The 27182-nt window shown below is 40.4% G+C and overlaps 1 protein-coding gene across 2 annotated transcripts in view; it reads right to left on the bottom strand.

Annotated features, from left to right (window-relative positions):
• Fbxl17 (F-box and leucine rich repeat protein 17) overlaps positions 1-27182 on the bottom strand; it is a 411968-nt gene that overhangs the window by 287927 nt on the left and 96859 nt on the right. For both annotated transcript variants that reach the window (XM_040752945.1, XM_021231250.2), the window contains exon 5: positions 14444-14551. In XM_040752945.1, coding sequence (XP_040608879.1) covers positions 14444-14551 — 108 coding nt within the window. The remainder of the gene's footprint in view (positions 1-14443; positions 14552-27182) is intronic.

Here is a 27182-nt window from a genome sequence, read left to right as displayed (position 1 = left end):
TTCAGCAGTGACACTGGGTAGAAAATGAGGCTTAAAGTTTTTAAGTATTGTTTGTCTTAAAATTAGTTTACTCTTTTAATGAAATAGCCAGCAGCTAGAGGTAGAGTTCTAAGAAACTTTTATGGGTCATTACAAGCTATTTTATTTTACCCAACTTTTAAATTCATTCTTCCTTATATGCTATAAAGCAGACAAATGTCATTGTCATCACCAGCTTGCAAATGAGAAAAGCAAGGCAGACAGAGGAGATGGATTAGTGTGGCCAATCTGCAGCCACACCATTAGCTTTGATGACAGTGATAGTTTGTTGCCCTTTGTAAACCTTTAAGAAAAAAAGTCAATTAATAGATCTTATCAGGTCTAGAGAACCACCCCCATTGTCTCAAACTCAGCTTTTGTCTTAGAATGGAAAACCGGACAAGCCTGCAGATGCCCTTTGTAGTACTTGCAGGGTGATATGCACTAGGGCACACTTCAAAGCAATTTAAGAACACATTTTCCATCTCAAAACATCATTCAGGCACATATAACTTACGAGAAACAAATGAAGTAATCATCTATGACTAAAAGATATCATCACCCTCTAAGTACTGGAACAGTACACTCTATTATTAGAACATGACACTAAAAGTGACCAGTTGTTTGGAAACCTAAAAAGGCAAGAAAGTTCATCTTTCATTTCTGGTCTCTGAATAAACAAGAAAAGGAAGACAGAAATTGAGTTAGCTGCATGAATGATCATTTTTTCCGTTACTTATGTTAAATCGACTGAAAAAAATCAATTTTGTTTTCCTTTAAGAAACAGTTCATATTTTCAACCATAAGCACTTTTAAAAATAAGTTGTTGGGTTTTTTTCAACTTTTTAAATGTGACTATGGTCCAAAAAATATCAAAAGTTTGGGTGTATTCTATAAGTTTTGGATATCTTCCTAAAGAAAGCTGGTTTTTAGACCCAAAATCAACCTGTATTTAGTAAATCCCACAAAATTAAACAATGCTATTAGCAAACTGAATAACTGAAAGGACAGTAACACTAAATACTACTAATAATCAAGCACTACTAATCAGTCTTCCAACTTTAACACACACCCATAATATAAGAAGAAAACAAATTCCTACTCCAACTCATAGAGAAGTTATAATTTTCATATATTAACGTTTGGATAAAATTCTTCAGTATCTTCCCCTTAATGCCCACTTCATGCTAACTACCAGCTAAAGTTATCTGTGAGATGGCATGAACGGCTTCACTGTGTGTCTATGACACACCCTCTGAAGTCCAGGAGCCCAGGTTGTACTCCGGATACACATTCACAACTCAGACTCTATAGGGATAGTCAATTAATTTTTAGTGTAATCTGTATATTGATACCTACTTTAATTATTATCCTACACATTTTCATGTCACTATATAGTCATTAAAAGTATAATTGATTAGTACAATTCTTTAATTTTGGATCATCTTTCTGAAGTTTTAATTTTGTGATTCTTACAATTTATTTTACCATAGAAATTTTTCAAATAAGAGCAAGCATACTGGAAACAAATAACAGCCAATGATATTTACTGAAAACAACTAAATAACAGCCAATGATATTTAACATAGCTCAATTATCACTACTTTATCATATTTATTTCCTTATATACCTATCCACTTCTTAATCTCTTTATAGGTAATTCCCTAATTTTGTGTCATTTCACCAATACCCAAGTATGCACCTCTTACCATTAAAAGCTTTATTGGTGCAACAAATATGTGACAATCAAAAGGTTAACAATTATCTCCTACTATCCAATACATGGACAATACCTGAGTTTTCTCAGTAAACCCTGATATGCATTTTCAAAGTTGTTCTAATTCAATGAAGATCCCAATGTATTTAGTTGCTCTATCCTAAGTCTTCTACAATAATTTATCCAGTCTTTTGGGTTGCCTGTAAACCCTGGAATTCACAATTTATTAGTACAAATTTCATATTTTATTGACAAATGAGAACACAGGCTTTCTATTTGAGCTGAACTTATTTTACTTAATAAAACATTTTCAAGGCTCACCATGTTGTCACAAATTATAGTATGTCCTTTTTAAATGACTAAATGAAATCCCACTGTGAATATGTATAGTAGTATCCTTTTTATAAATTAAACTAATTTTTAAATCACAACATTTCTCCCTCCCTTTCTATTCCTCCAAACCCTCCCATATACACCTTTGAACCATCCTTCCAATTAATGGCCTCCTTTTCCATCAATTCTTAGTGCGTGTGTGCATGCATGAGTGCGTTGAATAAAATTATCTGTAGGTATAAGAGCAAACATTTATAGATTGTTGATAGGAATAAGCTGGTTTTATGTATACATACACACACACACACACACACACACACACACAATAACCTGTTGAGTCCATATAATGTTTTATGTAGACTTTATGGGTATAGCTTCTTATATCCCTGGGGATGCAATATCTCAGCAAACTCCCTGATCCTCTAGCTCTTACAGTCTTTCCAACCTTTCTTTCTCAATGTTCCCCAAGCCTTAGGACCAATAAAGCTTTGTCTATGTACTCACTGGGACCAGGCTCTACCACTCTGCATACTGATTGACTGTGGTTTTCTGTAGCAGTCTCCATTTGGTGCAAAGCAAAATTTCCTTGAGGAGTGTTGAAGACTACAATTATCTGTGGGTATGAGGACGAACTTCTATAGATTGTTGTTAGGGAAATGCTGGCTTTGCAAGTAGCCCTGACAAATAACTCAAAAGAGGGCACCTCGTATCTGGTACTGGGGTGCCATAAGGTCACATGAGAAAAGTTCATTAGAATAATATATGTATATTTATATACTGAACTATGTGTGTTTTATGTTCTGGGGGTTTATTTGCTTGTGTGGGTGGTTTTCTTTTTTTTTTTTTTTTAGATAAATATTTGATGGTATGAAACTTTGTGGCTTTTTCAAACATCCATCTCTTTATTTTACAGACCTCCATCCTTCTCCTGTATTTTGCTGTCTCCCCTGTGGCAGAATATTATTTTCAGGTGTGTGACTTTTGTTTATACTGCATTTGTGGAACTCGGAGAGGCTGTGGTTTTTTCGCCTGTCTAAAACACCTGATGGGCTAATTGAGAGCTGAACAGCCAATGGCGAGACAGGAGCAAGGAAAGGCGGGGCCGGCAGACAAAGAGTACAGATAGAAGATCCGAGGAGGCAGAGAGAGCAAGGGGAAGAGGATGTCAGGCAGGTCGGCCAATCAGCAATCCACGGAGTAAGAGAAAAATGTACAGAAGGAAGAAGAGGGGGAAAGCCCAGAGGCAAAAGGTAGAAGGGTAATTTAAGATAAGAACAAGCCAAGCAAGGCTGGACATCCATAACTAAGAATAAGCCTCCACGTGTGATGCATGTGGGAGCTGGGTGGTGGCAGCCCAAAGGAGAAAAATGTCTTACTGCACTCTCGCCTCTCTAAGGAGCCCTTCCCTTGCCCGTTTCTCCAGTCAGATCACTTGTATCCTGCTAGTCCCCTTTAGCCCCCTCCTACTCCCTAGGGAGACCCCCTTTTTCCAATTTGTTATCAGATCTCTTGTACTCCGTCACCAGCCCCTCTGTCTTCCTGAATTCCTCTCTCCTGGCCATGGTCTCGCTTTACATTACTGAGTTCTGTTGTTACTGCAAGCTACATACTGACATCTGAAGATGTGGGGTAGGAGCCTCCACTAAGGGAGACATGGCATTTGTCTTTCAAGATCTAGGTCACCTCATTCACCATGCTCTTTTCTAGTGCTCTCCATTCACCTGTAAAGCTAAGGATTCTGTTTACTTCACTCCACGGTGTGTGTGTGTGTGAAACATTTTCATTAGCCACTCATCAGCTGTTGGATACTTAGGGTTTTTTCCCATTTTGCAGCTCTTGTGAAAGGAGCAGCAATGAACGCGGCTGAGCAAGAGTCTTGGAGTATTATGTCAGGTCCTTTGGGCATATGCCGAGGGGAGGAGTAGCTGGGTGAAACGATACACCTATTTTTAGCTTTTGGAAGACATGCCACACTGGTTTCCATAGTGGCTGCACCAGTTTGCAATCCACCAGAAGTGAATAAGGGTTCCCTTTTCTCCATGTCTCTCCAGCATTTCTTGTTGATTGTTTTCTAGATCTCTGCCATTCTGACTGGAATAAGATAAATTATCAAAGTTGTTTTCATTTGCATTTCTCTAATTGCTTTGAGATATTTCTTAGCCATTCTTTTCATCACTTTTGAGAACTCTCTCATCAGGTCCCAGCTCCCTTATTTTAATAGGTAATTTTTTGGGGGGTTTTGTTTGTTTGACTTTTAATTTTGAATTCTTTCTGTATCACGGATATTCAGCGTCTGTCGTGTGTCTAATTGTCATAGGTTCTCTCCCATTCTCTGGGCTTGCCCCTCACCCAGCCAGTTGTTTCATTTGCTATGCAGAAGCTTGAAGTTCATGAGAATCCAAATGTCAATTTTTGGCATTCATTCTTGGGCAAATGGACTCCTATTCTGACAGTCATTTTGTACATATATATCAAGTAGTGTGATGCCCGTCCTTTCTTCCAGCAGTTTCCGTTTCTCAGGGTCCACATCTCAGTCTGTGATCAATTTGGAGATAGTTTTGGTAAAAAGAGTTTGATATGTCTTCTGCATGAGGACATCAGTTTTCACACCACTATTTCTTGAGGCCTCTTTTTTCTGGTGTATATTGCTGGTGTCTTTGTCAAGCAGTAAGTGTCTGAAGTTATGTGTGCTCATGTTTGGGTCGTTGGTTTTGTTCCATCGGCCTCCATGTCTGTTTGTGAAAACATCATATTGTTTTCATTACTGTGGCTATGTAATATATCCAAAGGTCTGGAATTCTTCCAGCATTTTCTCCACTCAAGACTGTTCTGGCTGTCAGTGTCCTTTGTGGTTCCATATGAAATTTAGGGTAGTAGTCTTCTATTTCTCGGAAGAACAAAATGCAGATTTTATTGGGATTGCATTGAATCTGTATTTGGTAGAATGGTTATTTTTACAATGCTAATTCTACCAACCAATGATCATGAGATGTCTTTCCATTTTCTACTACCTTTATCTGATTCTTCTAAGGTTTCAAGTTTTCATTGTAGAGTTCCTTCACTTCCTTAGCTAGATATATCTCTAGATAGTTTATTTTCTTTGAGGCTACTGCGAATGGGACTGTGTCCATGATCTCCTTCTCTGTACGTTTTTTTGATGGTGCATAAAAAAGCTGTGGAGTTTTACAGGTTGGTTCTTTATCTGCCCACATTTCTAGAAATTTTCTGGTAAAAAAAAATGTGGTGATCTCTATTATCTACAAATAGAACTGTTGGGTACTTTTCTTCCCTCATTTTGTAGCCCTTTAACTTCCTTCTCTTGCCTCACTGCTCCATCTAGTACTTTGAGTGCAGTGTAGAAAAGAGTGGGGATGGTGACCATCTCTACTTCCTGACCTCAGCTGGACTGTTTCAAGCTTTTCCCCATTTAGGATGATGTTGGCTGTGGGTCCCTTGCATACAGCTTTAATTATATTAAGGTATGTGTCCTCTATCCCTACATTCTCTAAAACCTTTATTGTGAAAGCATGTTGGATTTAATCCATGTTTTTTCTGTATTAAGGTGATGGTGTAACAATTGTCTTTTAAGTCCATTATGTGGTTTATTCCATTTATTGATTTGTATATGTTGAGCCATCCTGCATATGGGTGGATAATATGTTTAATATACATCTGTATTCTGGCTCCAAGTGTTTTATTGAGTCTATGCACATTGGAGATATTAGCCTATAAAATTCTCATATCTCTCTCTCTCTCTCTCTCTCTCTGTGTGTGTGTGTGTGTGTGTGTGTGTGTGTGTGTGTGTGTGTGTGTGTGTGTGTGTGTGTGTGTACCTGGTTTGGGTATTAAAGTAAAACTAGGTTTATAGAAACCATTTGGGAATGTTCCTTCTGTTTCTATTCTTTAATTTTTAAAAAGGGCTTAAGAAGAAATGGCTGTTGATTTTTGCAGGCCCAGTGGAATTCTGCTGTAGATCCATCTGGTCCTAGATTTTTCTTAGATAGAAGCCTTTTTTCTATTATTTCAATCTCCTCACAAATCTGTTTAGGCTGTTGAATTTCTCTTGGTTTAAGTTTGTTATAATTTTGTTGTTTAACTGAATCTAGAAAATCATCCACTTCTTGTATATTTTTTCCAGCTTCATGGAATACACATTTATTTGTGCTTGTTATCATGGTTTAATATAAGCACTTAGAACAAAACATTTCCCTTGTAGGACTGCTTTCAATGTGTCCCAGAAGTTGTGTTCTATTGTGCTTTCATTTTCATTTTGTTCCAGGAAGTTACTTTCTTTTTCTAGCTTTCTTGTTTGACCTATGCACCATTTAGTAACGAGCTGCTTACTCTCAGTTTGTTTGCTGCAAACCTTAAGTTGCACTGCATTGTGGCCATATTAGATACAGGGAGTGCTCTCAATCCTTTGGGATCTTAGCTTTGTGTTCTACAATGTGATCTATTTTAGAAAAGCTCCCATGTGGTGCTGAATAGAATGTGTATTCCTTAGTGTTTGGATAGAATATTCAGTTAAATCCATTTGCTGGGTGGTGTCAGTGAATTATTTAATTCTGAGTTATTTAATTGTGAGTTATTTGTTTATTTTTTTGTTCAGATGACTTGTCTATTAGACCAAGAGAGAAATTGAAGTCACTGTCAAAACAATGTCCAAGAATGGAGTCAGCAAGGGGGATTCTGTGTGTTTGGGAGAAAAGAAGAATACTGTGCCCCAGTTTTATTCAAAATCACAGAACTGCTCTTGGAGTGTGATTTCATGTCCTCCCAGGTGTAGTGGACAGCAGTGAGTTTGCTTTGGATTATTCATTACAACTGGCTATTGTTTGTGCAGCTCATCCTTTTAACTGGACACTTTACTCGAGTGTCTCTAAACACTCAAAGCATAAACAAACAGTCTGATGCTCCGAAAAAAGTAGGCTGTTGCATGTGACTTTACTCTGACTCATTTTTAGACTCCTATCTCCCAGGTTCACAATGCCAATTAGAGCAGCAGACACCTATTAATCTGTGTTTTAATTCCAGTACAAGATGTTAAGGAAACGGGGCATCCCTTAGTTTGGTGCATGTATGTTTAGGATAGGAATATCTTCTTGACTACCTGTTCCTTTGATTACATGAAATCCCCTTCTTTAAATCCTGGATATCTGTTCTACAAATGCTAAGGGACCATGGATGCCAGCCCAGACAACTATACTCAGCACAGCTTTCAATAACTATAGATGGAGAAAACAAGACATTCCATGACAAAACCAGATTTAAACAATACATATGCACAAATTCAGACTTACAGAAAGTACTGGAAGGAAAACTCCGACCCAAGGAAGTTAACTACACTCACAAAAATATAGGCAATAGATAACCCCACTTTACCAAACACCAAAAGAAAAAAAAGTGGGAAATCCACATGCAATACCAACAACAACAACAAATCAAAACCAAACGAGAATTGCAATCGATGGTCATTAATATCCCTCAGTATCAGTGGTCTTAACTCTCCTATAAGAAGACACAGGCTAACAGAATGAGTACAAACGAGAATTGCAATCGATGGTCATTAATATCCCTCAGTATCAGTGGTCTTAACTCTCCTATAAGAAGACACAGGCTAACAGAATGAGTACAAAGACAGAATCCATCCTTCTACTGCATACAAGAAAGACACCTCAACATCAAAGAAAGACATTACCTCCGAGTAAAGGGTTGGGAAAAGATTTCCCAACCAAATGGACCCAAGAAACAAGCTAGTGTAGCAATCCTAATATCTAACAAATTGGACTTCAAACTAAAATCAAAAGAGATGAAGGAGTCATTTCATACTCATCACAGGAAAAGTCCATTAAGATGAAGTCTCAATTTTGAACATCCATGCCCCAAATACAAAGGCACCCACATTCTTAAAAGAAACATTATTAAAACTTAAATCATACATAGAACCCCACACACTTATAGTGGGAGACTTCAACACCCCACTCTCACCAGTAGACAGGACCACCAGATAGAAACTTAAGAAACAAAGGAACTAACAGAAGTTATGGCCCAATTGGATTTAACAGACATTTATAGAACATTCGTCTAAACACAAAAGAATATACCTTCTTCTCAGCACCACATGGGACCTTCATATTTCCTGCAGTTTCTCTCCTATGCTCACTCCTTCCACACACACACACAAAAATATTTTCTCTATTTTCCTTAGGTTTGGTTTATTGGACATAGATTTCATAGGCTGTTTATGCTGCAGAAAAAAACATCTTTCTCCTTCAATCATGGCAGATAATTTTGCTGGGTATGTTATTTTAGATTGGCCGACTCTGTCTTTTAGGGCTTAGAATGCAATGCTCCAGGCTCTTTGGATTTCAATTTCCTTTGAGAAGTCATCTGTTATTCTGATAGGTTTTCCTGTATATGCGACTCGTGCTATTTTCAGAATTTTTCATACACTCTCTTTGCTACATATAGTTAGTATTTTAAGTATAATACGCTGTGGGAATTTTCTTTCTGGTCTTCTCTATTTGGTGTTTTGTGTACTTGCATCTATACAGGTGTATCTTTCTCCTATGATTCTGTTGAAGATCTGGCCTATCCTATTGACTTGGGATCCTTCTCCCTCTCTATGCCTATAATTGGTAGGTTTTTGTTTGTTTTTTTCATGATGTCCCATATTTCTTATGTGTTCCTTTCCTGTGTGTGTGTTTTTAATTTTTCATGTACTTTATTTGTTCTAGAACCTCTAGTTTATCTTCAAGACCCAATATTCTATCTTCCTGATTCATTCACTTTTAAGGCTTCCTTTGAAATTTCTAGGTGAGCTATTGGGTTTTTCAATTCAATATTTATCTCATATTGAGTTCACTTCAATGTTTCTATCTCTTTGTTGAATTCCATTTTTATGGCCTATATTGTCTTGGTCATTTCTTCCAAACTTTTGTTTGTGTTTTCTTGGGCATCACTCAGGCATTTATTCTCCTAGTACTCTCTCTTCTTGGTTTCATTGAGCTGGTTTTGTGTGTGTGCGTCTGTGCGTGTGTGTGCGTGTGTGTGCGTGTGTGTGTGTGTGAGTGTGTGTGTCTTCTTTAAACTCCTTGAATTCTCTAACATAATGTTTCCTGCATTTTAATCTAAATTATGATTGTCCTTTTTTAAATTCTGAATCCTGGGTAATTTTCCTTGACAAGCAAGCAGGACTAGTAGGGAAGAAAAGCATGAATAGAAGATGCTGGCTTGGTCATATGTTGGTACTCGTGTGATGAGAACAGGCTAAACACTGGAGCAGGATATAGGAAGTCTGGGGAAACTGTGGACAAGGGGGTGTGCATTTCATTATCTTTATCCTTTCATCTGTTAAACACTCACACGGTTTCTACAGTTTGCGTACTATAGTGACTAATTTCTATATTACAGTGACTAATTTCTACATTATAGTGACTAATGCTATAATGAATATGGGAGTAGGAAGATCTCTTCAGCATACTGAATTCGGATCACATAGTAATTTTGTTATTTTCTTGAGAAACCTTGATACTGTTTTATGTAATGCTATCCTAATATAAATCACTTCTCTCCATATTTCACCAACACCTGTTAGCTTTTAATATTTCTATAATAACCATTTTGGCAGATATGGGACTCTAATGACTATTAATGAAAAACATTAAGCCTTTGGACATTTGTGTGTCCTCTTTAAAATAGCCACTCAAATGCTTTGCCAGTTTTAAAAATAAGGTGAATCCTTTTCTTACTTTTGAGCTTTTATAAATTTTCCTGTTAATCCTTATTAAATGTGTAGTAGGTATTTTTACAATTCCTTTCAAGTAGAGCTCTTCATCCTCGTTGTCCATTTATGCACACACGTTTCTTCCCAAGACTACTCTTCTTATTCCTTTAATGTCTGTACACTCTGTAAGTCCTGATGCTGGCCAGCAATTCCAGCTCCTTTCCCTTTCCAATCAGACTAGATTCCATCTCTCTTATCAAAACTCAGCTTTGGTTTTTGTGTTAGTCATGGTTTCTATTACTGCAATGAAATACCATAACCAAAGAGCAAGTTGGAGAGGAAAGGGTTTACACTTCAGCACTGCTGTTCATCACCTGAGGAGGTCAGGACAGGAACTCTAACAGGGCGGGATCCCTGAGGCAGGAGCTGATGCAGAGGCCATGGAGGGTGCTGCTCACTGGCGTGTTCTTCACAGCTGGCTCAGCGGGCTTTCTTAGAGAACCCAGGACCACCAGCTCAGGGATGGCCATATCTACCATGGGCTGGGCCTGCCCCCACTGATCACTAACTGAGAAATTGCCTTACAGCTAGATTTCATGGGGGCATTTCCTCCGCTGAGGCTCCTTCCTCTGATGACTCTAGCTGTGCCAAGCTGACACACAGAACTAGCCAGCACAGTGTTTGTTACTGGTTTTCTACTCCGCTACGTGAACTTTCACCCCTTTCTTCTTCTGCATACTTGGGATCCCAGTCTGCTCTTCTTTCTCATGCTTCACTACACAGAAACCGAGCTCACCGATTTGAGAGCATTCTTTGTCTCTTACGCAGGTATTCAGTTCTACTCATTCTACCTGAGTAAAAGCTGGCAGCATCAGAGGACTTTTGAAACACGTGGTTTTATTTTCACTCAGACACTTCCAAACATTTCCCCGCTTTTTCTTTCCAAGTCTGCCCTTGCGCCGTGGAGGGTGTGTTAGCAGAGGGCGTTCATGGGTGTCTGGCTGACCCTTGCAGCTCTTTCCACACCAGCACCCCCTCCTGAATTTGATGGTGTCCTGCACTGCTTGCTCTTCCTGTCACCTCACATGGTTTACTGGGTCTCTGCATGTTACCCTTGGCTGTGCTGCCATCCAGAAATCTCTCAGTGGAACCCTCTGAAACTATCATGTGAGTTTTCTTGTTGGCTATACAAATCTCAGAGACCATTATCCTCTGTTGCCTGATATCCAGAATCAAAAAAAAGAAACAAAAGGCAGGGGCTCTCTACTTAGCCCTAGCTGTCCTGCTGCTATGTAGACCAGGATGGTCTCAAAGTCACAGATATCTACCTGCCTCTGCCTCCTGGTGCAAGGATTAAAGCTGTGTTCTACCATGCTAGACTGGAACACTTATGTTCCTGGATTTTATCTGTTGGTCCCTGCTTCGATGCTTTAGCTGGAAGGATCAAGCATTGTTTGTGTCATTATAACCCCAGTGTTTACATTTTTGACTTGTTGTAATCCCTTTTGGTGAGTTCTCCTTTTCTTACTCTAAGCATTGAACTTGGAGTAGTGGCGGTCATTTTCCATGAATTTTGAGTGCCCTGGCATGCTCCTTGTAGTTGCTGTAGTGACAAATGGTTCAGGAGCACTGAGCACGAGGGAGTAATTGCACGCTTTCCTTTGCTGGACTTGTTTGTAGAAGGAGCAAGAGAGAAGCACTGTATATTCACAAGGGAGTAGAGGAAGTGACAAACCCAGCTCTGCTGCAGGAGACTTGCTGACACTTTCATTTCCCCCATGAGCCTCAGCTCTTACCTCACAAAACTGGACATTTGCAAACACAGACCCATGGACCTGGCCTTCGTAAACTGACTCTCACTGACGTGATAAAGAAGTTTAGGAAAACGGTCTCCTAAGGGACAGTATGTGATGTTAGCAGAATCTTGTGGAAGCCAGAATCATCCCAAAGGAAGCTGAGAGTTCAGTGAGGAATGACAATGTCAACGTGGAACTGAACCAGGGCAAACGGTGGTCAGGGAACAGTACTTTTCCTTCTAGTCACTATCTTTTTGCCCACTGGCCCTTTGATTATGTTAAAGAAGTCACAATGCCCAATTTTCTTCACTAGTGTATTAAAACCTTTGATATTTCTTAGCTTGACTTCACAGTCTCCCCGTCCAACAACTTCTAAATCCTTTGATTCTATAGGTACAAGAAATTATTAATCTAAACATAGATTGTTTAATCCAAGTGTGTGATTTCCTGTACAGAAATTAATGTATAGCAATTTTATGCCATTTTCCTTAATTTGTAAAATTCAAAATCATGTGTTAAGGTTTTTTTTAGTGTAAAAAGTAAATATATTTAAGGTGACTACTCTCAACACTGTATTTTACATGTCCCTAATCATTTCATTAAAATTATATATTATAATAACAGAAAACACAATTTTAAGGGGCATTTAGTATATTTATAACATTTTATGATTAGTAACTTGTTTAAAACACTAGCAGAAGCCAACAATTTTACACCTAAAGCTTGAGTTTTATAAACTTGACACCCATAGCTTTGCAAAGGATGTGCATGCTTACGACACAATGCCACCGTGCTGTCATTTGAGCACAAGAAAGTCCACCATTATACCACAAGCCACTTTCCATCTAAGTGAATGCACTGTTGTGGAGAAATATGCAGGTTAGAACCTTGTGGACTAGCTTTAATATGAGTCTAGAAGTTTCCACCTGTTAGCAGGTCACACACCAAACACCCTTGCCTATGAACTTCAGAAGAGCCTGCCAAGCAAATGAAGCTTTGCAGTTATTCATTTACTATAGCTTTTATCACAGATAATAATTATTTTAAATACTGCTATGCAGAGTTTGGAGTCATCTCAAATACTCCGAGTACACAGTCATCTGGTTATCTTATTCTGTCTTTAATGAGCACAATTTTGAGTGATAGTAAAAATCCCACAAATGGTCCTTATAACTGTTGTGCACAATCTGTTCATCCCATGGCATTTCTGCACACAGCATCAGAAGAAACTAGAAAAACATTCATCTCAAGATTTCCAGGCCAAGGTTACAGGCCTGAGTAAAAATATGTGGTTACTATTGTTCTAGTAGATTGATCATGAAAAGTCTCATCCTTTCCTCTAGCTTTAGGCTCCCATTATCAGAATACAATCAAGATTTATCAATAGTTTCAGACACAGGATACCCACAGGCTCTCTTTAAAACAACTAAAGAATGGCGATTTGATTTTTGGAAAGCAAAGTTTGCACTAATTTTCTAGCAATGTGCATAGAATAGAATATACTTTGATAGTAATAATGATCATTTACTTTACTCTGACTGTGGTCCCAATACTGAGGGAAGCACTTGCCATACATTGCCTTAGTTAATAAACTGCAATTTGCCCATTTAAGTTACTAAGTGGCAGAGCCAAGGACCAAAATGGAGGCGAAGGAGCTGGGCCACCTACTCACTGCCCCACCAGCACAGTCTTACCTCACTCAGAAACATCTGAAGCTGTACTGGAAGAGACCCAAACAAATGGGGCATAAAGAGAGCTGAGGTCCGGTTATTTCAGCATGGTGCTGCCACGCAACGGTTTTGTAATCGTTATGAGAGAAGATGAAGCACAAGGCTATTCTGCTATGAAGTCAAGAAGGCAATCCCAGCACTCCTTTTCCAAGGACAGAGTGATGACAGCTAAAAGCTATACAATACACAGGTCAGGTTGTGCACAAGTCAACTTTAAATCACATGGATGTAAGAAGTCGCTCTTAACTATCACACAGGTAGATTTTATAGCAGCTTATTGTTCTATCACATGGATGTAAGAAGTAGCCCCTAACTATCACCAGAGCAGAAATGAAATGCTACTGTAGAGAAGCTGGTACCTTCATCATTTCTAAAATGTATGACTGGTTGTAAGGGAACTCTGAGCTATCAGGCAAATGTTGTGACATACCTTTTTACTTTCTATGTTCAGATGAGTCAATGCAATGACCATGTGCCCTTTGTAAAGCAGATGCTCCAATGACACAGAGAGAAAAGAGTAGGTGAAACTCAATGCATCACCATGTGCAGTGCTTTAAGACAAAGCTGACATGACTGTTGTTACAGGTAAGTTTTATAAGTATAGCAATAAAAAGGTAACACATAAACTTAAAATAAGGATTCCACTCTAGAAAAAATGAGACATTGTTCTAAAACTTTATCAAATAGTAGCCAACTTCCATAGCTGTCCAACTATTCCTCATTAACTACATTTGGCAATACCAGCAAGTCAGGCACAAGTGGAAAATGCCCATAAGCCCAGTCACTCAGGAGAATGAGGCTGATCCAGAACCCATGAAGTCAAGAGCAGCTGGGAAACAGAGGAAGACATTGCTCCGAAACAAGGAGCTAAACATAGTGCATCAGGTCTGTGATTCCTGCGAGTCAATGGCTAATGCAGGAGGACCACAAGTTCTAGGATTTCCTGAGCTACATATTGAGTTCAAGGCCAGTCGTGCCATGTAATAAAAAGTAGAGAGATGGCCTGGAGCTTAGTGTTGGAACGCCTGCCAAGAGATGGGAGGATGGCCGATGGTGACAACACAGTAGCCCATCGCCTCCACAGCTCTCCCAAACATCAGGAAAACGGGGCTGTGGTGCTTACCTTGGTAAGATGAATGACTCCTTTGGAAGTTACTGAACAACCCATGAAGCCAACATACTGGAGTTCAGGGCAGTGCTCAGCAAATGCCTTCACTGACTGGTCTGTCACCTGGGGGAAAACAGGAAGAAAGTTACTTGAGATAGCATCATGGTGAACTCATGATCTGTGGAAGACTGCTGCGCAGTGGCTCGTCTTTCCCTTTCCAATTGGTCCTTGAATCAGCACATCAACATGCTGCAATATCACCTGTGTAGGTAAGAATTACTTCCCTGGCCTCACACCCCTTACTCCCCAGGTTTTGTATTTCTCTATAGAAACAAGAGATGTTGACAAAAGCTCCTCTTCCTTCTTCCTATCCTGTCTCTCTTCACATTTTATTGACCCTGTTCAGCTCAGTGATTACTAATATACTATTAGTAATATATATTATTAGTAATATATCTATAAAGCTGGGCAGCAGCATCAACACCTAATCCCACATGTTCATGCCTACTGCCCTCCCCCTGGACACTGTCTTCCAGCTAGGTAACTGTCTCTCCTCCCTTCAGAATCAGACTTTCACTATACCATATGCTCTCCTGGGTCTAGAAATGCCAACTATAGAGCTTGGAAATTCTCAATCTCAGAAGTCAACTCCCTTTAACACTTTGAGAGAAAAAGAGAAAATCTGCTAACCGTCTTATTTCTCTGGAGAACCCCAATGCAGTGTATACTGAAATCCTCCCAGGATTCTGTTGCAAATTTACACCTAAAGGGAATGAACCCTAGGGTCCGTATTTTTAATAAGGCCCCAAGTGACTCCAGTCATTCAAGAGTCAGAGGCCCCCGTGATACAAAGAACTTACAGTATTAGTTCTGGGCATTTCTAGCTAGCTTTGCTTTACAGATGGAAGGCAGAATGAAACTCCATCTTTGTCTCTCTCAATCATCTCTGGAGCTTTCCTGCACATATATAACTTATCTTTCTGTAATTCTGTGCAAGTTTTCTTTCTAGTTCAGCTCATAAAAGAAAGTTCGCACACCTGCTAACACATGATTGTATTAGATTTACTTTCGTCATCCAAAATGAAAGCACACATTTTTGTTAGATTTCAGACAGCAATATAGGTAGTCATTGTTTTTACGTTGGTTTTAGTATGGGTGACTTTTATTTGTGTCTTTATGTTATGCAGACAGTAGGAAATAGAAGTATGTGACTAGCATTAATTCTAACTCAATCACAGGGACATTTCCCTAAAGTAATGAGACCAACAGCATCCATGGCAAGTCTGATAAAAGATTAATTCTGCCTTCAAAAGCCAAGTATGCTTAAGCATATTAAACTAAGGATGCCATTGATAAATTAAAAATGGACTTGCCTTACACTCAGCTTTCTAAATACATTATGTTAACATGGAATACATAAGGCACTAAAATCGCTGGAAGCATCAATGAAACACAATTTTTAATTAAAAACCAAAAAGAAAGGTTACAGGGGTTAAGTACATGGTCAGTAAGTTAAATACCCTGCTCAATCTCACACCAGTACTGAGTCTCCTTTTGAGGAGGTCGGAAATGAAAAGGAACTCAGAAAAGGATGAAGAACACAAGAGAACTCAGATCCCGGGGTCCCGCGTTTTTAAAGGGAAGGAATGCTCAAAGTTCTGTTGGCAGGCCATCCTCTTTTAGCTGAAGCCATTAGAGTAAGACAACTGAGAAAAGCCTCCACCATCAACAGAGCCGGCAAAGCTGAGAGCTGAGGTCTGGAGTATACTAACACTGGGACTGGATACGTGTGTTTTAGAAGGCTGCTAAAATGACCTTCAAATCCACTCTTCTCCTACAAACAGATCGGTTTCTTAGGGTCTTTATTGTGGCTAGAGTCATGAGAGGAAGGAGCCTCAGTTGAGGAAATGCCTCAGTGAGATCCAGCTGCAAGGCATTTTCGTAATTAGTGACCAACAGAATAGGGCCCAGCCCATGGTGGGTGGGGCCATCCTGGGAAGGTGGTCCTGGGTTCTGTAAGAAAGCAGGCTGAGCAAGCCATGAGGAGCAAGTCAGTAAGCAGCACCCTCCATGACCTCTGCGTCACTCCTGACTCCCAGAGTCTGTCCTGTCTGAGTTCCTGTACTGACTGCTTCAGTGATGAACAGCAGTGCTGAAGTGTAAGTCAGATACACCCTTCCCTGTCTAACTTGCTCTTTGGTCATGGGGTTTCCTTGCAGCAAGAGAAACCCTCACTAAGACAGCCAGTGAGGGTTACATGAAGGCAAGTATTGGTGGGTCTCAGCTTCCCTAGGACCCTCGAGTCTGGGTGCCTACCTTAAATCTCACATGGATGTCCCAGCCCTTTGTGTGACTTTTAAAGTCACTTCTCTCTAGTATGTCTGTCTCTAATACAGAGAAAACAATGGTACTTACTTCACAGAGTAAAATGAGAGCAAAGACAATGCAAGTAAAATGCCTTGAACACGAGAAGTCATAACTTCTCAGTAGCTGTTAACCTCTATTATCACTCCTGATCATATTTCTTCCGGATTGTGACTCACAGCCAGAACCAGGAGATGATGAATGTAAGAAAATAATCATCGAAAACCATGCTACTTGACTCTTCCATTCACTCTGGAGATCCATCCCAACCACTGTCTGGAACTCTCGATTACAGGTGGAACTGTGAGGTCACAGTGGTGCTATCGACTCAGCAACACATCAGACTCACAGAGGCCCTGGCTGTCTCTGGCTAAAGACCCTCACTGTTTGACTTTAACGGGTTCTCCAGAGAGTCTGACGTTCAGGTTCGAGTGGACCTTCAACAAAGTCTGGTTCTTCTAACCAGCCTTACTGTATCATCCTGCTTAGACTGCAGAACCTAACCCTGCTAAACCCGAATATGCACCTAATTCAACCTTCAGGTGACTGCCATGTACCTTACAGCTTGACAAAACCTGACCAGGGGATGAACATTATCTTTGGAGCTTAGAAGACAGAAAACTGAATGGCTATGACAAAATCAGAATAATATGGTAGATTTTATTTATTTGTTTATCATGCATTCATTCAATTATTTGATTGTTTATTAGTTAGTGAGGCAGGGTTTGTCTGTATAACATCCCTGGCTGTCCTGGAACTCTGCTCTCTGGACCAGGCTGGCCTCGAACTCACAGAGATCCACCTGCCTCTGCCTCCCAAGTCCTGGGATTAAAGAAGTGAACCACCACCATCCAGCTGATAGACTTTTAATATAACATACTGAGAAACAATTTCCCCATTTAAAAGTAAACTCCTGGCATGAAAACACCAAGAAACTTACTTTTTTTTTTCACTTCCAAAATGCATCATCGTGCTGAGTAAATGCACTGTTTTAAGATATGAAAGTATAACTGAGTATAATTCATGTAATTCTAATAAGGTAATACCACTTTGCAACTAATCCCCTTTACTCTTTGGCATCCATATCAGTCAAGCTCTGTTCCACGCCTAGTCTCTGGCAAGTACTGCCAATACATTTCCTATCTGTATACCTTCTATCCGTATATCTAGACCTTCCTATAACTATGAGTCTATTGTAAGTAGCCTTTTGTGTAATTCTGTCCCTAGGAAAATGTTTTTGAGATTTATCCATATGTGTATGTATACATCTGTACTTCAGTAGAATTGTTACTGCTATATGGAATTCCACTATATACAGTGCATTTGAGCAGATGTTATGTGAAATTCAATTTAGAATTTTGAAAGATGCTGCAAGTCTTTGTGTGGAACTATATTTTTATTTCTTTTGAGTAAATGTTTGAGTAGAATTGATAAATCAATATATGTCTAATTTTTATCAGTTAAAGAATTAGATTCTTACTAAATTGAAGGAGACTTTTACATATTCTAGATACAAATCATTTCTAAGCTATGTGTTTCATGGGGCTAAATCCAGGCACTAGGGAAAATGTTTTAACCCAAAGACATAGCCTTTGCTATAATCCCAAGGTATAAATCTGTTCCACCTGTTTTACTGACACCTCCGTGTTCCTAAGGAAAGAGTTCTGCCACTGTATCAAGAAATCAGGCCTGGTCTCTAGAGTCTCTCTTTGACCCCACCCATGTTCAAGCCCAAATATTACAGGTCCATTCCACCTGCCAGAAGTGCGCCATAGGCAACTGCAGGGAGCCTTCCAGATACGCCAGCCCCTGTACCAGCTCCAAAGATGCCACCCAGGCAATGACTGGCAGGTTGACTTCACTCACATGCCCACTCATGAAATGCTCCGTCATCTCTTAACTCTAGAGATACCTTTACAGGATGGATGGGGCAGATGTGATGACTCAGGTACTCCTGAGAAACATCCCCCAATTTGGTGTGCCATCCCCCCAAGTTCCTGGGACTTCAATGCTGGTACCGTCTCTCCAGGCTCAAGCAGGCAGCTATCTAGGATCCACGGTCTGTCCAGCAATGGGACCCTCCACCAAGACAGCCCAGGGAAGTCTGCTCTTCAGCCTTGCTCACTCTCCTCTGTTCCATTCTCACTGGCAATCTCCACTCTCCCCACGGCTAGTCCTACTCCTCGTGCCAATAATAATCTGTTTTTTCTGCTAGCAACTTGTCTTCTCAGCTTCCTCAAGAAACAGATCCCTGGGGTTTCCAATATTGCAATTAACCAAATGCTTATGCACCCACACCTCCCACTGAGAGTGAACAAATGGACTACTGACTCCCCCTCCCCATGTCATCCCATGCCAGAGGAAGTAGACAGACTTGAACCGGCACCCATATACCCAAGAAGGTTGGGATGTTCCACTGGAAGCTCTACCTCAGCCCCCTCCCCTCCAAACCCTGTCCCTCGGGAAGCTGGCCAAGCAGTAGCTCCTCCCTCAGAGCTGCTCAAGAGGAGGCCTACAGGGCTTCAGCTCTGGTCTATAGACCACCCTCGTGGTTTCTCACCTCCCTTCCCCTGACATCACCCAAGAGTGCTTTGCTCAGATGAAACCTGGTCCTTTACCTTTAATTTGGCTCCATTTGGCTTACTGCGACAGCAGAGAAACTCACTACCAGGGACCCAAAGTACCTGTCTTTTCATTTTCTTAATGGTATCGCTAATACCCAGATCCATGGGGTTCTTTCCATTAATATTTATGCCTGGTGTACAGTAAGGATAAGGCTCACTTTTAATATAAGTACATCCGATTCTCTCAGCATCCTTTGTCAATCACTATACAGCCTGTGATTCATTCACGTGGAGCAGACAGACTATGAAAAAACAAGGTGGGAGTGAAACTCAGGGTACCAACGCAGGGTGACTCTGGGTGGTGAAGAATGAATTCCATCTGCAAATCAGATGCTGGGGTCTGAGTCAGATGTACTGTGTGGACACAGACACGGACACACACCAGATTCAGCATAATGCACATGATATAAGTAGAGCATGACTGGCCTCCTCAACAGGGCATGCTAACCAGGCCAGCTAAATGTGAAAAGGACGTGGGTTCATCCAGTCTCCATCAGGGAAGTGCTCCTGCTAAGAATGTCAGTCAAGAAGACCACAAACAACTGTAAACATATGCATTCAGAACCCTAAAGGGAAATCATCTAACTCCTAACCTTGACACCAGAAACGCAGGGCGCAACGGAAGGCACTGCTGCTTCCCACGAACTCTTAAGGGTTACACTTAATAAGAAAGCCCCTGGGCATGGTTTCTTGTGAGTTCTAATCTGAGAGCTCAGCCAGGGGGGGGAAGGCATCAGAAAGCAAAAGTAATGGGTTTACATAATCTAGAAGAGACAACTAGAATAGCCCGTGTGGCAGAAATGGCCTCGTGTGACTAAAGGTTCACTGGCTAGAAGGATAAAGGCATGCGGTGCAGGGTCACTAATTCTGCCAGTGTGGTCTCAGAGTGTAGACTGCTTCTAAACTGAGAGACTCAGTTTCTGGCCGTAGCTCACACTCCATTGAGGTTTGGGATACTCAAAACAAACGAGCTAAAGATATAGTAAACACAAACAGTTCTGAGGCTCACTGTATGCCAAGCCAAGTTTCCTTACGGCATCATCTGGGACCCTGATAATAGCCATAGGCAGCAGTTATTGCCCCAGTCAGAAGGCAGAGAAAACACGCCTCAGGCAACTGACTTCCCAAGAAGACAACTGAACTAGCAGGGCAGAGCGTACCTTTTGGTCTGTGCAGGTGCTGAGGCTGAGACCCAAGATCTCACACACCAGAGACCAGCATTTCACCAGGAGCATAGCTCTCAGCCCTCCTGATGGATACTGCACACCATCCTTTGAGTGTTCGAAGTCAGAGTCTGTTCACATACAAATTAATAGCGATTCCACTCATGACACTAACCTCACTCAAGAGTGAGAATAAATCCATCTGCTATTGAAAAATCTTCTGATGACACCAACTATTCGTAGTATAAAGTAGGATTTTCTTCTGTGACATATAAAGCCCCAACTCCTCCCTTATCTTTTCTACCTCATTTCAACCCAATATCCTACCTCTGTGCCTATGTGACAACATCACGTCTATACTATTCACTAATCTATGCACATGCATATCTTTAATCCCAGCACTCAGGAGGCAGAGGCAAGCAGATCTCTGAATTCAAGGCAAGCCCGGACTACAGCATGAGTTCCAGGACAGCTGGAACTGGCTCCAAAACCCCAAAAAATGAAAAGGAAAAAAAACTTATTTTATAAATAATTTAATAGAAGTAGATTTCTCCTAAGTACGATTAAGAGCATGGCATTTCCTGACATAGGTGTCAGGTACTATTCCTACGGTGTGAACAGGACAATGACTGAGTGTAGACAGCTTATGATCTGGAATGGGGAGAAATATTAAGCCTTCATTTCCAGTGTGATATTTCCACTGCACTAAGATCACCATTCACATTTCTTCATATCCCATAATTATGTAACTCATGCATAAAGACACAAGAACATGACTAAAACTCATAGACTGTTCCCCCTCAAACATTTTAAGTCTTAATCATACAAATGATAACATTTCAGAAAAGAACCATTGTGTCGCTTTTCCATCTCATGAGAAATCAAAGACCTTGCAACACATTCCCTAATATAATTTTCAAATTATATTAGGAAATTATTTCATCAAGCAAATAAAAAATCATAAAAAGGGAAATTTTACCTTTTAGCTTCATTTAAAATTCTGAATGTACAAAAGTAAACAAAATCAAAAATGAACTTCCATTTACTAATCTTCTAACTTTGGTGATTATTTGTAGGCAATGCTATTTCAGACAGACCTCATACATGTACAAAATATCATATCGATATGTACATATCTCTTAATAGCAACACTAATTTGGCAACAACATCCATGTGAGATAATATGACCCATGCACAATTTTAATGGAAATAATCTAACGCAGTGACTGACAAATCTTATTTAACATTTACTAAAATTAAAAAAGGAAGATAGCAAGGGCATTGGAATTCACAGTGAAGTCTACACTTTAATTGGTATCCAATGGAAATTTGATTGTTTATCTGACCTTCCATATGTTAACTCATTCTACCTTATTTAGTTTTAATCTCTCTACTGAAAAGTTGGGTTGACTAACTTTTAAAAGCCTATAAATTCCACGTTAAAGAATTATAATAGTGAAGACACTGGTCCCTTTCTAATGGCACTGGTATCTATCTTTCCTGATTCAAGAAATCTTTGAGTGTAACTGAATCACTTTCTTTTAATACGCTAAATACCTTTGACTACTACTGCTTCAATTAACCAAAACTTCATACTTGTATGATATAAATGAAAGAGAGATAGAGTATTCTGTGTATGTTCCTACTTTAACTCGTGAAATGGGTTAAATGAAATAAATCTATGAATGCAGCCGTAAGGTGCACACAGCAGGAAGAATTACAAACACTTGAAAGTAGACATGTACACTCACACATTTAGCCTTGGAGATCAATAGGCAGGTGCAGGTTCCATTTGATATGAATGAGCAAACAACTCAAGGAATTGCAAGTAACTGTTTCATCACAGGAACACGTTTTAATTATATGGAAGCAAAGGACTCTTTCTATTCTGTAGAACTTTATTTCATTTTTAAAGAAAACTTTTAAGTTAACAGATACAATCAGAGAACTCATTTAAAAAGGGAAAAATCCGGCCAGGCGGTGGTGGCGCACGCCTTTAATCCCAGCACTCGGGAGGCAGAGGCAGGAGGATCGCTGTGAGCTCGAGGCCAGGCTGGACCGACAGCCTCCAAAACAATACAGAGAAACCCTGTCTGTAAAAAAAAAAAAAAAAAAAAAAAAAAAAGGAAAAATCCATAAGCATGACTGGACGATCACTTGCAAAGCCGGCTGTTGGTAAGAAAACAGGAAATGTGGTCCACACACCTTGCATCCTGCATCATCCACCTCTAAATGATGCTTCTTCCTAAAGCACGGAAAGAAGGAAGGCTGAGCACGGAGAGCAGGGCTGTCTCAAGGGCAGCAGAGCTAACGAGGACTCCTGCAGGGGTGCTGAACTTCATACAGCAAAGACAGGCAATTCATCGGGACTTCCCGCTGCCCATGCTTCATTCCTTGATGGCGCACCTTCAATATCTGCCCTGCTCCCCATGCCCCTTCCCCTCTCTCCTCCCTGCCTCCTCCTGTCCCCCATGTCCATCCCCAGGGCTCGGCTATTCCAATGTGGTCCTGGCAAACCCTTCTGCCCACTTCACTCTTCTTTAGCTGACTGTTCATGAAACAGAAAGCCTGGTAAAAAGCACTGTGTTACTAATTTAAAATCCTAACAGTTTTCAATAAAGTTTTAATCATAGAGTGACAGACCTGCTTATCTCAAGAAAAAAACTTAAGATTATATGACTTTAGCGACATTACTGGAATCACTGCCTAGGTATAATCCAGCCCCAACTCTTATTAACTATGGGACCTTACGGAAGTTATCCAGTATCTGGGGGGAAAGTGAGATCCAAACCCACAGAGGTCACAGTACACAAGATGCTCCAACAAGCTCGCCACTACACTCATTCCTTTTCCTGTTTCCTTGGAGATGGCATTCTGGACATTATTATACAATGCTACCTTATTCCTATAATTGTACTCAAGAGAACACACAGAGGCAGTTAATAAAAATGTGTTACAATGTCAGTATAATGCCATGCTTTCTCACATGCTGATAAAAAATAGGAACAGCAACCACTTTCTGTTCAGTGCTCAGGCTGAATTTATACAGAGAGGGAATGGGGCAACACATATATCTCCCAGCTAATAAAAGGTCAATAACCAGTGTAACTACATGTAACACGCAGCATGTACTTTACCATAACGGTGGAAAAGCCCCCAAGTGAGACTTTAGACATGGATCTCCAGCAATTAGGAAATGGCCAATTGTCTTATCTGTGCAGGGCAGGTTTAAACTAGCATGTTCAGTCTCTGTGTACATGAAGAGCCCTGAATGCACACTATTCCTTGACAGCAAAGAGCACACCACGCCAGGAAGAGAGATGTGAACATCAAAAGGGAAAGTGGGGTACACCCTTCCAGAGTCGCCTGAGCTGCGAAAGTGCTTAGATTAGACTTTAATACTTTAGCAGCCAGCAGTGCTGCCCAGGACAGATAAAGTCTAACTGAGGTACAAAGCCCTAAGAATTTGTTTTCATCATAAATGAAAGGCAATAATCACTTGCTTTAAAATGATACATACAATCCGGTGTATGAATACAGAACATTCCTTACATATTCATGTTAACATTCTTTAAACAAGAAAACCTATCATCAAAAACAAAATTTAAATTAGGTTATTCATTTTTCATCATGTCAGACAAATACATTCACAGCTCACTAAAAGTTCTTTCGTACATTTTAAACAGCTTATAAAAATCTCACCTACTCCAATAAGGGGAAAGAGGTTAAGTCTGTCATTTAGCCCAAACCAGTATGCTCAGCATATACACCTTCCCTCCTGCAAGGAAGCCAGCTACAGCACAGCAAAGAAGATATTTTCCTCTGACAACAAGAAGCATGTATTGAAATTGGAGACCCAGAATGGCCAGAGCTCATGATATCCATGCAAGCAAGGAATGACCTATAACTTCTTTATGAGACTGTGCTCCCAAGTCCAACCCCACAGGCACTGGTAGCACAGGCCCAGCAAACAGTAAGAACTCCATAAACGCCTAGTGAAAATGCAAAGGAATGAATGTTCCAGACAGAGCAGTCAATGGAAACAATGTATCACAGAAACCAAACAGAGTAATGCAATTCAGAATTCGTGCCATTAGGAAAAAAAGTGAGGATTTGAGTGCCTGCTTGTCAGGCATAATGCTAGATTATATTCAACCGTGTAGCAGTCTGAAAGAACAATGCATACTTTGACTGGGGAGGATGTTTGGGGACTCCTATGGAGTATGCTAAGCAAAGCATCAGAGAGATTTGCATATCACAATTTTTATTGCAATATGACTTACAGTAACAAGACTTTAAAAAGGATATGGCCAAACAATGTGTGTGGCCAAAAGGCTATTTACTAAAAATATTTATTGAAGTACAAAAATAAATGCAGCTTAAACCACAGATATGAAATTAAAAGGTGTACACATTTGCATACGTGGAACTGTATGACTGTGTTGTCTTTTTCCACGCTCTTACTGTCCCTCCAAGCTTGGGTTGATCTTTCAAGGTTTCTGTTTCTGTAACTTAAGATGATTGGCCACAACTAATTCTTTTCTTTTCAAATCTTTTTAATTTTTTCATTGATAGAAGAAACAAACAAGAAAAGCACAAAGACTCCCACAAAAACAAAAATAAAAATGAACAAGCAGAAGACCAAGAAGATAAAAATGGGCAAAGAAAGCAAAATAAAATAAAGTATAAAAATACCACTGTATTTGTTTTGTGTTGGCACCAGGCCTGCTCTGACATATGTTTGTTATACCAAAGTAGAAAACTGATTTTCCCTGTTGCTGTAATTTTAAGGACGTGCAACAGAGTTCAAGTGCAGGGATTTCTTTTTAAGATTTATTTATTACATATACAGTGTTCTGTCTACATGCCAGAAGAGGGCACCAGACTGAATTGTAGATGGTTGTGAGCCACCATGTGGGTGCTGGGAATTGAACTCAGGACCTCTGGAAGAGCAGTCAGTGCTCTTAACCTCTGAGCCATCTCTCCAGCCCCTGCAGGGATTTTTTGTTTTGGTTTGTTGATTTGTTTGTTTTTAAATTAGGGGAAAGGGATTCATTAAAAGGGGGGATTGGGGAGACCAGTCTTAGGGGTCAGAAGCAGCAGGAGAGAGAAAAGAGAGGTGGGGGTGACAAGGGACCAGAAAGACAGGGAGAGGGAGGGAGGGAGGGAGGGAGGGAGGGAGGGAGGGAGGGAGGGAGGAAGAACAGACAGGGAGAGAGAAGAAGAGGGGGGAGGAGGAGAGAAGGATGAGAGGTGGGCAGGGCCCTTTTAAAAGGGCACATAGTGAATGTGCACAGGTGGTGCTCTTAGTGGCTGCAGCTGAGGGCGTATCCATCAGAACCCCAAGGGCAGGCCAGTACAGATGCCTGAATACTAACACCTTTGCCAGTAGGTATCACCTGCTGATAGCTCTTTGGTTGGGATTTGGGAGTGCTAAACATGATGCTTTTAAAATTATAAATCAAAACTTGGTACTCAAGCTTAATTAACAATATTGGAGACATTTCCACTTTCCCTTGTAGTGCTTTTATTGACTTTTAAACTTCTCGCTTTTGGGGTTGATAGCCTGTATCTTCCCGACTCCAGTGTCCTAACTATATCAGAATTATCATTCAAGTGGTATTTGCAGATCTAAGACAAGAGGCACTGTTCCATTGCCTGAGTACAGTTAAATGCTGTGACATTACTGCTTATAAAATGCAGATTCTGACCCTTGGCTAGAAAGAGCCAGGTCTCCTAGAGTCCATTTCTGGCCTATGGGTGTGTGCAGACTGTGCCTTCTAAGCAAAGGTCCTGGATCTAGGAACAAAATCTGGCCAGGGAATGGGCAGCAGCTCCTGTGGTGCCTCCCATGATGGCTAAGACAAGACAGAGACATCAGCACCTACAGACCACAGGATTTGGAATTATCTAGTAACATTTTAAAGCATAAAATACTCAGCAAGCAGGCACAGGCATGCCTGGGGGAGTGGAGAAGTAAATGACCTCAGGAAAGCAATGGATATTTGTAGAGAGAAGCCTTTTCCTTGCCAGCCGCTTTGGTTTTTCCCCACCAGTCCCCTGGGCCCTGCCGCGTTGTAGTCCCCAAATAACACACAAGATGCTGTATTAATTATGAAGCTATTGGCTGTTTGCTTGATTTCTTACTGGCTATCTCTAACTTAAGTATTTACTCCATAATTGTTAATCTAAGTATTTCTCTTACCGAAGAAAGGGTCCAGACTTCTAGCCCCTATGGCGGTTACATCTTGACTCCCTGTGTTTCACCTACCCAGAGTCCTCCTGGACTCCTAGTCCCACCTATCTTGCTTCCCTATTGGCCAACAGTGCTTTATTAACATATACACAGGACTTCCCCATCAGATATTAACAGAAGAACCAAATGGAAACTTTAGACCAAAAAAAGAATAATCACTAACCAAAATGGAAGTCACTGGCTGTTCTACCTTCCTAATGCTGCAAGCCTTTAATGCAGTTCCCCATGCTGTGGTGACCCCAACCACAAAATTATTTTCACTGCTACTTCATAACTGCAATTTTCTACTTTTATGAACTGTAATGTAAATACCTGTTTTCCGATGGTCTTAGCTGACCCCCTGTGAA

Source organism: Mesocricetus auratus, unplaced genomic scaffold, assembly GCF_017639785.1.
Source record: "Mesocricetus auratus isolate SY011 unplaced genomic scaffold, BCM_Maur_2.0 Super-Scaffold_100010, whole genome shotgun sequence".
NCBI lineage: Eukaryota > Metazoa > Chordata > Mammalia > Rodentia > Cricetidae > Mesocricetus > Mesocricetus auratus.
Note: the sequence above shows the minus strand (reverse complement) of the source record. Positions and strands in the feature narration are given on the sequence as shown.